At 42.6% G+C, this 13,979-nt stretch overlaps 1 protein-coding gene across 11 annotated transcripts in view; it reads right to left on the bottom strand.

The window, feature by feature from the left end:
- The window catches only part of cep112 (centrosomal protein 112), a 109,787-nt gene that overhangs the window by 36,983 nt on the left and 58,825 nt on the right, over nucleotides 1–13,979 (bottom strand). For all 11 annotated transcript variants that reach the window (XR_015109948.1, XM_086184109.1, XM_086184107.1 and 8 more), the window contains 2 exons: nucleotides 11,326–11,535; nucleotides 952–1,014 (listed from right to left, as the gene is read on the bottom strand). Coding sequence is in view for 10 of the 11 variants with exons in the window: in XM_086184109.1 (XP_086040235.1) it covers nucleotides 952–1,014; nucleotides 11,326–11,535 (273 nt within the window). In the remaining variant the exon portion in view is untranslated. The remainder of the gene's footprint in view (nucleotides 1–951; nucleotides 1,015–11,325; nucleotides 11,536–13,979) is intronic.

The raw sequence follows: 13,979 nt of genomic DNA, 5'->3' as shown, positions 1-13,979 counted from the left end.
TCTGTGCCCAGAGTGAGGCTGGTGGGTGGTGGTGCCAGTGGGGGATTTAAAAAGAAGAAATAAAACAGTAAAACAACAAACCTCAGTCTTTGAATCTACTTTGGGTAACGAGGTGCAATTACGGCCAAGTGATTGTGATATTTCAGCCTTCTGCATAATCAAGAAGTCTTTTTCTTTCTTTATGTAAACACTACTTGGATGTTTTGATTTTTTAAAGTGGTGAGGTGAAAGCTGCATGAGATGTTTTGTTGAAAGTTAAAACACTGGTTGGAAAGAAGAACTACCCCAGTTATAAAATGGCATCTAATCTTAAAGGGACATGCCAGCTTTTTGAGGAATACGGTTTGGTTATATTGCCAGACAAGCAAAACAATACCCTTCTCTCCTCTCTGAGTACATTAGGGCACTCCAGACCCCCAGTGGACACGTGACTGCTGGTTAGCTTAGCTTCATTGAGTACTAGAAATACGCTTTTCTCCAAAATGGCCTCTGCCTGCATTCATAGAGCTATGGCTGTGCTAAACATTCGCTGTGATTAAAACTGTTGACATACAGGAGATGTTTGATTATTTTGAGGTCAGATACAGATCCCAAGCTACTTTCCAGATGGGGAGCAGGGATTTGACACCTCATTTTTTTCAAAGGGAATGTTAAGCACTATGCTAATTTTATTAGTGCAGATGAATACCATATTAAAGACAATGCAGGATGCAGTCAGAGACAAGCCTATTAGAAAAGAAAAAAATCCATACGTGACACATGTTTCTGTTCATTTGTCAAAGCTTTGCTTTACCTGCCACTTGTGTGTGCTAGTGTGTATCTGTTCAAGGGCAAAGGGATGGGTAGATTGTGTTCAAGATTGTGTGTGTCTATGAACTTTCTATCAGACTGAAACAGAATGCAAAATAAAACAGAGGGGGAAACGGGAGTTTGTGTTGGTGGACTGATTACCTGGGCAGACTTGGTGAGCTTCTGACTGTACTCCTTTTCAAGCTGCTTAAACTTGCTGTTGGTCTGCAACAGGAAGAGACAGGGAGAGAGAGAGAGAGAGAGAGAGAGAGAGAGAGAGAGAGAGAGAGAGAGAGAGAGAGAGAAAGGCGGCAAGACAGATAGTCACAAAGAGGGAGAGTTAAGAAATTCAATCTTCTGTCAGGAAGCGCACACATGCCACTCTCCCAAAGCTTACACACACACACACACACACACACACACACACACACACACACACACACACACACACACACACACACACACACACACTTTGACCTCTGCCTCTTGGCAGTGTGCCCCCATGGAGAAGGCCTGTGGCCCTTTGGCACAGCTCCAGTCACAGTGTTCATGTGTGCCAGCAGGTAGTGACGGGCATAGTGCACTGTGGGCGCCACTCCCCTTTGATCCCCTGCCAACAATTCATCACTTAGCAAGAGGGGAGGGGGGACAGGAATTAAAACCTTGCTGCCAATTAGCCACGGGGAGAAAAAGAGATGATCAGGAGAAGCTGGGACACAAAACGATGAAGACAGAACAGGAGTGAATAGAGATTGTTGTCATGAGTTAGAGGGCCCGCTCGCCTCTTTGTTTTCCGTTTGTTACTTAATGGGAAGCTAGCCAGCTGGAGGCAGACAGTGTCTAATTCAAGATCTGTCTTCTTTCAGCTAGCTGATGTTTCAATGAGAGGCCCATCACAGGAGTGAGATAATTAGGTGTGAAGTGCTGGAATCCAATGAAAATGTCAATGGCCCTGTTTTCATCGACAAATTTAAATGCACACTTTGAAAGATCCTACTGGAAAAACGTTCATGGAGACTTTGCAAAAACATCCTTAGGTTCTAAAATACAAAGTAATTTTTTCTCTCAAAAGATAGTTCAGGAAATGTGGAAACACCTTTTGGACATGGAAAACATTTACTTACTATAAATAAAAAGAACAATTCACAAGAAGGACTTTTGACTTGATGCTGACTAATAAGGGAATACCAAAGCAAAAACCACAGTTCAAAGACCTAACAGTGCCAACTGAAGACAGTCCTTAAGTAACAAATGAATATCTGACAGTAATCATCTGCTAATCGATGCACTTAAACAAGCTTTGATAAGAAATGTCTCACTTTGAGGATGAGAGGACAAGAGAAGAGAAGAGAGCCGCGCTGCTAACTCATTATAGTTGTAGAACAGTGGGGGGGGTTGTAAAATCCTTCACAAATTCACTCATTCTCTTGACAACTTTCTGTGAATGCTGGTAAATTTTGCAATTCATTTCAATGGAAACATGACTAATGGCAAACTGTATGCAAGGTGGGGAGCTTTTTGTTCTAGAGGATGTTAATCTACGCCTGCTTCTTTTGGCTATTGTCATTGTCAGTTCATCCGTCTGTTTGATCTATAAAATTGAAGAGAATGGTAACAAATGTCAATCAATGCCAAAGTCTAAGATGACATCCTCAAATTTTGTTTCAAAAATGTTCTGTTTATTGTCCTAGACAGGGTCCTATAGAAGGTTAGGAAACCAGAGGTTGTTCACTTTTGAGAAGCTGAATCTTTTTTCTCCTTGGAGAGATGACAAACTAGTCAATCAGTAGTTTAATGGAACAGGTGACTTGAGATAACTAGAGTCATTTATTAATGGATGTCTAAGTTGATCAAAAAGTAACACATATTCTTCTTTAAATGCAGGAAACTTGATTGATACAAACACACACACACACACACACACACACACACACACACACACACACACACACACACACACAAAACCCCTATCCTAACAGCCTGTGACAGACGGACAACTCTCTAAGAAAGGAGGTTTCATTGAAGGCGTCCCTCACAACCATCAACACCTAAGCTGCATTTGGACTCTGCAACCCAACCAAAGACTTCCTGACAAACACCACCGTCCACTCAGAGCGGACACACCTGTCACCACGGAAACACAGAGCCATCACCAAGGATACAGGCCCTGTCTTCCTGCGCCAGGACGCTTTGAGTGGTGGCTTGTTCGTCTCTGGGGGCCCTACAGCAGCTGATGAGAGAGGAGTAGACAAAGGAGGGTGTAGAAAAGGCAACAGAATGAAGAGTGTGTGGAAGAGGGGCGCAAATGGGACTTCCTCGATGTCTTCTTTACAGCTGACACATTTGTTGTCTCTCTGTACTGCTGCAGGACAGCGCTGTGTGATGCTGACACTGCTGAAGCTGTTGAGATTCTTACCATAGTTTTATCTCTTAATAACTGACACATCAAGGGATTGCATTATTTAAGAAAATATCACCACGATTAATATCCCATTGTTAGAAGAGCATTGCCACAATTCTTTTATCTCATTCGTCCAGATTTAGAAGAAAGATCGCGAGGCTCATGAGGTAAAATGTCTGCATCTTCAATCTGCTACATTGTGAGGGATTCTATGTAATCTGGAGTGTATTCATGCAGACATATGCTCATGTTGACATGCAAACACACTCAGATGTTTCATAAAAACATGGAGCTCGCTAAGAGCCTATTTCTTTTACCTACAGTCACTTGAGGGAATACAGCAGGAAGAATTATAAAACATCATGCATTATATAGCTCCCACATACAGGATAAAAACGCATGAAGACTGGCTGCAGATGACAATCAAGAAGCCATGGATGGAAAGTTAAAATTAGAGGTACATTAAAAACCTGTCCATACGTGTGTGTGTGTGTGTGTGTGTCTAAGCAAATTCAAAGAGACTACCTGTGCCCCGCCAATAGCATTTTCCTGCTGAAGGCACTCTGAGGCTGTATCAGGCTCCTAAATCGCCTCTTAATCCTAGCGGTGTGGAGTGCAGCTGCTTTGATGTGTGCGTGTGTGTGTTAAAGAGGGTGGAAGTAGATCTGAAAGCAATGCATGCGCCGCTTACCTTAATTAATAATCTGTAGTGGGAACCAGGCCAAACACACCCACCCACACTTCATTCAAACACAGACAATGGACAAACAGGATGCATGATGGCCACACACACACACACACACACACACACACACACACACACACACACACACACACACACACACACACACACACACAGAGTCCAGAGTATACTATAGCTTATAGCTGTTTGGAGGTGATATTTGTTCAAGGTGTGCCCTCCTGTTATTTAAAGTTAGAATAAACCAAAGCAAACACGTCTTAAAACTCTTGAGTTTGTGTTCAAGTCAGTGAAAATCATTTTCAGAGCAGTCTGCAGTTCTTGGACAGGATATTACATCCATCTGGCATTTTTCTGCGACATGTTTCCAATCATCTCACATTGCTAAAGAGCAATTATGGTTTTCGGCATTGTCCTAACTTCGAAAGAAGACTAAAAAAAAACCCACTACACTGGAGTCGCTGACTAAAAGATGATGTCACTGCACACATGGAGAACATGACGGATGGTTGACAATGTGGTTGTTTTAAAGGTGACAATGAATTATGAAGAATACCGGTGTTAACACTTGTTGGGAGTTTTATTACACATGCAGTATATTGCACACCAGGGAGCTGGTTTGTGGGGTTCATCTCCCCCCTCTCCCCCCAAGAAAGCCCCCCCCCAAAAAAACAGAGAGAAGCTTTTGCTCCATGAAGCTTTCAGTTTTAGTGGCAGCAGTATTTGTAAGCATTCAAAACGATTCTCTGTTCGCCCTGTATGTCTCTCATAACAATTTGAGTTCAATCTGCCAGCGAGGGAGAGCTGGGAGATGTTATTTGCTCGTTTGTCTGTAATCATTGCTGTCTTGCTGCGCTCGCCTGTGTAGCTCTGTGTGCGAGAAAGAGAGTTTGTGCTGTAATGACAAGAGGCTTTATTTCCATTTCACAGTTTGCCATCACTGCTTGTCAGTAGCGATTCTCTTCATCCCTGCTGCTCACTGTCAGTGCTGCATCTCTCTCTCTCTCTCTCTCTCACACACACACACACACGCACACGCAGTTAAGATATAATGCATCATGAGTGCACACAGGCAGGCAGATAAACATACATCAAACGCACACATGCAACATCTCAAATGTGCTGTGATTACACATTTAACCAGCCAGTTCTTGGTATCAGAATCTCAATTACATCCATTAGCATCCATGGGTGTGGAGCTTAACATCTGACCTACAACATGTGGTCTGGGAAAGTTTGAGGAATAATGGCGGGGTGTAGCTACAGCTTCTTTATCAACTGGAATTGATGACTCATTCATGTCTTCTGTGTTGTTCTTTTTAGGCAAAATTAAAACAAAGCAGCACAGTTTTGATGACAGCAACCCCTTTTGCAAAAGATGGTCACTGAACTTTGATTGAACTGTTTATGAAACTCAAGTCTTCTGCACCAAGGTAGGCCTCCCTTCCAGTGTATTTATACCTCAATCCCTCCTTTGATCAATAAGTCTGCCTAATTTTATGATGTGGGATGATTCTGATTCCGTTGAATTAGGAACTTAACCCCAAAAATCAGAGCCCAACATCATGGTGTCCCATTTAAAACTCCACTTCAAACCAATGTGTAATCTACAGCGTGCCACAAGATGGAAGCTGCCTGACGCCATGTTTTAATGCGATTGAGAAAGTGTGTCGTTTCCCTCCCTCCCCTTGGATGACTTCAAAAAGTGAGCAAGGGAGCTGTGTGATGTTTTTTGGGATGGCAGAGCCTTTACTTTGACTCTTTCATCTGCTGGGTGACTCACTCCCTCTCTCCCTCCCTCTCTCTCTCTCTCTCTCTCTCTCTCTCTCCCTCTCTCTGCCGCCGGGCCCGATGGTGCACTGAGGAAACGAAGAGCTCAGATAGGTCTCGATATGCAACACACATCCACAGACATATGTTCATATACAAACACAAGAAGGCAATCTCTAGCATATTAAAACAATGATGTAAACATACATCAATAGCAGAGAGATTCCACTTCAGACGAGTTAATATCATTGGCATCAATCAATTAGATGTGATCATCCACTCAAAACATCCTCAACTTCACCTCTTTCTCCACTAAAATCCAATTCTTCACCCCGCCTCCCCCATCTCTTTGTCTCCCAGTTAGTCTGTCAGTGTGAGGTGAATGTGGGCCCTCTTTGATCATCCCTCAGCCTGTGTTTCTCTCCTCCTCGTCTAATCCATGACCAACTGAATAATGTGATTTTGTGTATCTCCAAATGGCAGAGGACCAACCTAATAAGTCAGCAGTGACAGGGGGCAAAAGAGAAGAAGGAGACTGCCGCTATGACAACAACGACAAACAACCTCGTACCACCATCTTCTGGTTGAGGGAGAGAACAGTGCACTAACTGAGTCGGAAACTTCCCTGCATTATTTTCACTTATTAACACAATTTGTTATTTAAAACACATTTAAGAGGAGACACAAGTTGAAATTTTCTTTGAATAATTAGTCTTTCCTTGTCTCTACTCCGGGCTGTACATACACATGTGAACGCAACACATTGAAGACACATTCAGATCCAGTCACTCAAACCACATTAGAGAGTGGTCAGGGACACACACGAGGAAAAATGTGCAAGTGTAAGATGCATCTCGAGGCCACATGAAAGCACTGCCTAGTCAGCTTCATCCATAGCAAAACAAACAAAGTTAGATACAGAAGATTCTCTTGTGCTAAACAACTTAAATGAGGTTTTGAAGTTAGTACCCGAGCTGTGGCACCAATTAGCCATTGCATTCCTCTTCTCTAACCGTACTGCTGAGCACAAACCAATGCTTTGTCTTTTAAGATCAAATCAAATATGAGTGAGGAGGCAAAAAACAACAACCCTGCTAACATCAATAACTCTCAATGATGTAATGTGAATACTTGGAAACTAAATATTAGACTTACACAACAGCTGACTTGCCACATAATACCCAACTTAATCTTACCTAAACACACATTTTATGGTCATTTAAAAAAAAGGTTGATTATGTCTAACAGGATTTGCTTTGAGGTGTATGTCAACTTGTTGGCATCGTGGAAAAAGCCTTATGTGACCAGAAATACACAAAAGAAGGAAGGGCATGTAAGCTCACACACTGCCAGGGCCGGGTGTTACATTTCCAGTTTTGTAAACATGCGCACACGGGAGACTGAGGCCCTGAGACTTCCACCCTCTGATATGCAACGTGTGAAAGAGTGTCTCATGTCCCATGGCTAGAGGGACACTGGTTCTGTGACACCAGGGACGACGATTGGCTACTGCAGGCTAAAATGCTGCCTTCATATTAGCTGATATTTGCCTTCAGGTGGTTTCGTCACACTTGGTGATCACTGGTTGAAATGCCCTCTACCTTTGATGTGAGTAAATGTGGACGCACACACGGAAACGTGGCGAAAGATCAAATACACACACACCTTGCCGGAGTATTCATTGTGAATGCGTCTGAACTTTGTGAATAAACTTGCATTTATGCATAACATGCATGCTTGGTGGCACTATGAAATCTAAAAACAGAAAGGATTATTGACCTAAAATTATTCTGTAAACATACGAAATGCATATAGGTGCACTCTCTCTCTCTCTCGCTCTTCTACAGCTAAAGGTCAATGCAAACATATCAGACAAAATTTGCACAGCTAATCTCCTCAAGCAGTTCAAAGTGCTGCAGTCTCTAGACTGAGAGTAAATATGAATTCAAGGTTCCAGACGCTATTCATCTCTTATCAAACCTGAGGCCTCTTGATCTTTTGTCTCACATAATCTCCTATCGCTCGTATTGACAAGTAGGGAGTGAGTATGGTGCAGCTGAGTGAGGTGAAGAGGTCCAAAACCTTTTCTCCACTAACCAAACTTCAAGCTCATATAACTACTGCCTATTAAGCAAATCTATAAGCAAATGTGACCTGTGTTTTTTCTTTTCTGTGTGTGCTTGTGAGTCAAGGTTTGCATCTGTGTGCAGGAAGTGTTTCTGCACTTCCTCAAAGCCCGGCCCTGAATTCTGGTAAAACCAGCTTTTTATATATGTGGAAAAAAAAAATCCCTAATGTCCCAGGTTTGCAGTGATGGAGACTGTGAGGAAAGACAGAGGACAGATGGACAGTGGAGGTGTGGAGGAGAATAAGAAAGTCAGATAAGGGCGGAGGTGTGGGTGAGAGACAGGATTCGTTCTCACTGGGGCCCCCAAGATGAGGCGTCTTTATCAGGCATAGAAGCAGCTTCACAGGCCCCTCAGTGGAGCACAGAGATTGGGAGGTCTGGGGGAATGTGTGCGTGTATATGAGTGTGTGTTCACTCTCACCAATGGAACACACACAAACTTCAATAGCAACCAGACTAAGAAACCTCTGCACACACTTTCTCCTCAGCCTACCTCCATTTCTTTTCTTTATTTTTGTAGCAGCTGAAAAGTATGGAACTATCGTAACATCTCATCGTATCTCCTCTGATATTCTGTTTCTCATTATTTCATTCCAACAGCCCCGACTCCCAAAACATCCCCTCCATCCGCCTGAATCACTTCCCTCACTCTCTCTCTCTCTCTCTCTGTCTCTCTGCTCTTAAACGCATGCGTCTTTGATGAGAATCCATTCATGGATTTAATGGATTTCTCTGGCCTTTTTTCCTGGATCTGGGAGATGTGTAAGAAAAAAAAAATTGCTGGCCTGCCCGGGCTCTGCTTCCAAGAGCATAGTGGACTGCAGCGGACAGCATTTCTGTCTGCATCAAAAGAATGAGAAATTTTCAGCTTACAAAACAGGGCGATCTAGTCAATACGGATCTGAAGCCTGGCTGACTTCAATCCCATGTGAAAAAAAAAGGGTGCAGCAACACAGAGAAACTTTTTCCTGCCCACTCCGAAGTCAAACTTGGAGACAGATTAGAAAGCAGAAAAAAGGGTAAAAAAGTAAGACGTTCAACCTTTTGGTGAGTTTTTTTTTAGAAGCATGCACTTTCAGCTGACAAAAAAAGGAAGAAATCATTAATCTCTTTCATAAAAAGTGAAACTAGCACATTGCTGATAGTCTTATCAGTCTAAGTTCAAAATTCAGCCTCACTGCTTTGAATCCACTCCAGATTTCCAGAAAACTGTGGGTCATGCAGAGGGATTAAAGTGTGCCAAAAAGATAAAATAACTTTTAGCTGAAAACAGCCTTCACATATCCAAAAGTAAAAGAGGGACTGATGGGAAATGGCATGATTCATTCAAATGAGGATTACCCTGTATTAAGCTCGCAATTTTCCTTCGATCGAGTTGCCTTCACTAACCCTGGTTTTATGTGCAATCGGATGCCAAAATGGCTGCCTAATTCTTCGGAGGTCCCCGCATTCCGGGGTTAATGCTGCACAGCTGGCGCAGGATGGTGTCTAATGAAAAAGGCTGTCTTTGATGGGCCCTGCCGGGGAGATTAGGTTCTGATCAACACCACCTAAGGTTAACTTCTTGCAAGACCAGCATAAGATTATAAGTGATGGCTGCAGTTACTTTGGTAGCAAGAGAAGTCAAAGAAAGAGGCAAAGCTCTGAAGAAGTTCTAATTGAAGTTCATACCGGTTCACCGAGATAGCAAAAAGCAAAGCCGGATAATGGATCTACTGAAATGCTGTGGTTTCCTCTCTCTAACTCAGCCTTAAATCCAATTCCTGAACTTGTATGTACATTTCAAAACCGCCAAGCCCATCATGTTATGTGGCTTAACCAAAAGATTTTATCTCTACTAATACCTACATCGCAACATGTTGTGTAAATGTAGATGCCTGTATCTTACTCTACTTCCTGTTTAGCTCCAAATGGGCTTTAAGAGTAAAATTCAGATGTTTATAATAGTTCTGTTCAGTCAAAAGGTGGTGCAGTGGTTAGCACTGTCACCTCATTGCAAGAAGGTTATGGCCTCAAATCTCTGAGGCTTTTCTATACGGAGTTTTGAGGTTCTCCCTGTGCTATGCCGGTTCTCTCTAGGTTCTCAGGCCTCCTCCTACAAACAGACAGGTTAATTAGAGACTCTAAATGGAAACGTTGAGGTATAGATATTGGATGGATGTTCTGAAAGAAGCCTTCATTGTAGACAAGCCCACTTGTAGTACCAGCTGGTGGAATGTGTGATTACTGGTGTGTACAAGTGCTGTATGCCATATCATTGATGCATATCCCTCAGGACATCAACCTGGCTCAATATACGCACATGTGCGTGTGCGTGTGTGTGTATACAAAAGGATGCAAGATACTGAGTGTATTCTGGCAATGAGAGAAACTGTGTGGAAGACAATTTGTTACAGTGGTGGATTCAAGCATCAACACGAACACATACTGAGGCAGAGAGACCGAGAGACAAAGGGAGAGGAGCTAGATGATCCGCAGAGATACTCTGACCAAAAGGATGATAATAATAAAACAAAAATCAAACACCTCATAAATCATGGGTGAAATAACCCCACTGCTGACCTGAAAACAGTTTAAACGTAACATTATTCTGAGGTAGATAAAAGTGATGAAACTGACGTGAAAAGTGATTCCCTGTGAGCAGAAATGCTGGCGATGTAACGTAAACGGTAACTTGTGCGACTTTTTGTCACCTCTGTCACACATCCAAGGCCGTCTGTGTTCAGGTAGAGATTCTCGAGCATCATTCAGTCGACATTTAGTTTGAAAAACAGACTGCAGCTAAAAATACATCAGAAACTCCACCACTGCCCTCCATGCTTCTTCTACTGAAGTGCCTTTCTGGTGTGCTGACTGCATTGGTGATGTTGATTGTGATGCAGCAGGGAAAAAGACAGACAGATAACACCTCATCTCCTTGCAATGTGAACAGGATAAATAGGCTTTCATTAGGAGGTTTAACCTGGTCTGAAAGACCTGCTTTTATGCTGGTTATGTGGGCTGAAATGGGGATTACATTCTACTGAGATAAACTCACGATGAACAGATCCAAATAGTGCTGAATCGTCATGATGCTGAGTTGTAAAAAGTATATTTTGTCAAGTCTTTCCAAGAGGACACGCAAACGGCTTTTATAAGCGCTTGTTTTCTGAATAGAGTTTGGATTCGATCAGCTTGTTGTATTGGGGTACATGAAGGCATCGTTCAGATTGCGGCGAAATTTGATTTCTTTCTCGAATCAGATCCATTTCGGTTCACACTGTTACTTTGTAACTGGTAAGATCACATTTGTTGTGTCCACCTCCGAGACACAAACTTGAGGCAGCCATCTCCTGAGGAAAAACGAGTTGTGAAAACCTATTTGAGCATCCAGACTGTAAAGCATCTGTAGAGATCTGACTCAAATCAGACTTCAATTGTTGTTTGGATAGGATTTCCCTGAGTCTGAGAGTCCCGATGTAACCTTTATACTGGAGAAACTAAATGTTGTAAATGTTCAGTCCTCATTCCCTCTTTACTTTCTGAAGCCCAACAAACCTTCTCCTGAGCTTTGAACGACTCCTGCTGGTGGGTTCTCTCCAGGTCGCTACGGAGCCGATCCAGTGACGTCTCTTTGTCCAGGTGTGATTTTCGCTTTTCCTCCTCGCAAAGCAACGCCATCTCAGCCAACTGTTGCTTATGCTGGGCGTGAACCATCTGGAGTTCCTCACGCAGACATGATAACTGGGTTTCCAAATCTGAAATTGTCTGTTAAAACAAAAATTCAGATATGTCAAGTGAATTATGATATTTACTTATGCCCTTCTGATATCTTGTGGCTCCAAATAAGTGGATGGTCTATGATTTTCTGATAGAATAAGCCCTTATTGGTTCTAAATATGTGTTTCTCACATTTGGCTGTGGTCTTCTGAGGTGATTGAGTATTCAGAATTTGATAACCATAATTTCATTTTTGTCTAAATGGATTGTATTTACATACCAATTATTATGATTTTCACAAGATCTACCCACACATCTTCAACTCTTTTACATTTCTGGCTCTGGGAATGCACTTACGATGGCCTGACTTGATTACAAGCTGAGACAATGTATCTGACAGTGAGCGACAACAAAAGAGATTCTGTGTGATCTTGGGTTGAAAATAGAGAAGAAAATATCTGCAGATTACATCTTTTCTTGCCATCAAATCTGACGCAAACACTGTACAACCATACCCCGCTGAGAGAAGTATAGGAGCGTCAATAGGCTGCTCAAGCTAGACTGATGTAACGAGACGCAGAATGAGCCTTTGTTTTCCGACCATGCAGGAACACAAACATGCTTAAACATTTCAGTATTCCTCTTCATGCGCCACAGTCAGCGTGGGGGCTGCTGAAATGGCCTGTCCCCTCTCTTGACCTCTCTCTTTTTGAAGTGCTCAGCCTTGACTTTGCCCAGAAGAGCCCTTTAATAGCTGCCAGAGAGATTCAACATTACATAGCAGGAATGCTAATAAGCACAAGCCCCTAGCCTCTGAAACACCAGAAATAGACTGGCCTGACACATGCAATGAAGTTACATCTCTAGAGTTTGGGAAATGTCAAAATTTCAAAAGGAATTGATGAGCTTACTCTTTTCCCCAAACTACATCACTTAGCTGGGATGGCGCTTCAAGAGAACATAGGGAGAAGGGCTAACAATATCATATTGTGAATTTCAAATATCACATAATCATTCTGTGCAAATGAGAGAGTAAAATCATTCTGAATCCTAGGTAAGAGGCATTGTTTCACACGTGCCTCCTTTTATTGCAGATATTCATCTGCTGTTGCACATTCCTGATACTTTTCTTGGTTTATGTGGTTTATTTCATACTTTGGTTGGCACTGAGTACCCCCTCCCTCTGTCCCGCCCCACCCAACTCAAAAGCCTGGGCATCCCAGGACAACGCCATGTTAAGGCAATCAGACAGAAAGTGTCTGAAGTCTTTTTTAGCAAGCACTAGGGAGAATCAAAGAGACTTCAAAGGAGTGTCACAAAAACAGGCAGATGCTGCGGCTCTATGTAACACTCCCCCCAACACTGGCACACAAAGATAAATACACTTGTGTGTGTACGCATACACACACACACACACACACACACACACACACACACACACGCGCGTAAAGCCACATGGTCGAGTCTGTCACGTACACAAATAAGCAGCAATGACATAGAGAATGAGGTAAAAACAAACATGTAATCTTCAATCTCAATGTCCCTGTCGCCCATCTGGCAAAATTAACAGTCTCTTTGCACCACTTGTGCCTTCAAGGGCAAACAGCTATTTGATCTGAGCCCTGAAGAGTCTTTAATGTATAATTCTCTCTTTAACAAATGTGGATGATCTGTCTTCCAGAAAATCTTGTAATGTGTTAGAGAATAATCTTCCGTAGCGGAGGCACTGGCCATGACACTTCAGAAATGTACGAGGCCAGAAGAGCATGTTTCCTTTGGCAGGAAGTGAGTCCAGTCGTTTGAGCAGGGCACATGATAGCAGCTGATGTGGAGCTTTGTGATGAAGCTGCTCTCAGTGACAATAGGAGAGTGTCAAATCAAATATATCGGGTCAAAGCGTGTCAGCTAGGAAGACAAAGGCCTGGCAAAACATCAGAGTAGAGGCTGGAAAAAGGACTAGTGACGAGATAACAAAGCACACATGTCCAATTTAGTGACAATGTCACTAAGTCCAGAATACACGGAAACCTACAAGTCAGGACTGTTTATTTACAGTTTAGAATCAACCCATGGGTGATCAAATAACCATTAAAAACCAACAAAGAAGAAAGAGCGACACAGGAAAAGTAAAGTATAAAGGACAGAACTAACTGACAAATGAAGCACATGCACAAATTTCAACAAAGTTCAACAAATTTGTGGTAATGACTGAGTAACTCGGGATCACACTTTTAACAACTGTGCCAGACTAGGGATCATAAACTACACGGCTTGCCATTCAAAAGCCTCTTTCAGACAGATATCCCAGTAAATTCCTGGTAATACCTTCCATTCACCCCTAGTGATTTTCAATATTCACAAATGAAACTTCAATCCAGACCATATCTGGCTTGCACTTCCTCACACAGGCCAGCAAGATGTCCTGTAGAGGGCAGTAATAGGCCCTGATATGATATCTTTCTACCTTCATCCATAATAAACCCCTCCCTGCT

Source organism: Aulostomus chinensis, chromosome 18, assembly GCF_037954235.1.
Source record: "Aulostomus chinensis isolate RoL2024-O1b breed Wild chromosome 18, RoL_Achi_v1.0, whole genome shotgun sequence".
Classification (NCBI taxonomy): domain Eukaryota; kingdom Metazoa; phylum Chordata; class Actinopteri; order Syngnathiformes; family Aulostomidae; genus Aulostomus; species Aulostomus chinensis.
This window is presented reverse-complemented; position numbering and strand designations above follow the sequence as displayed.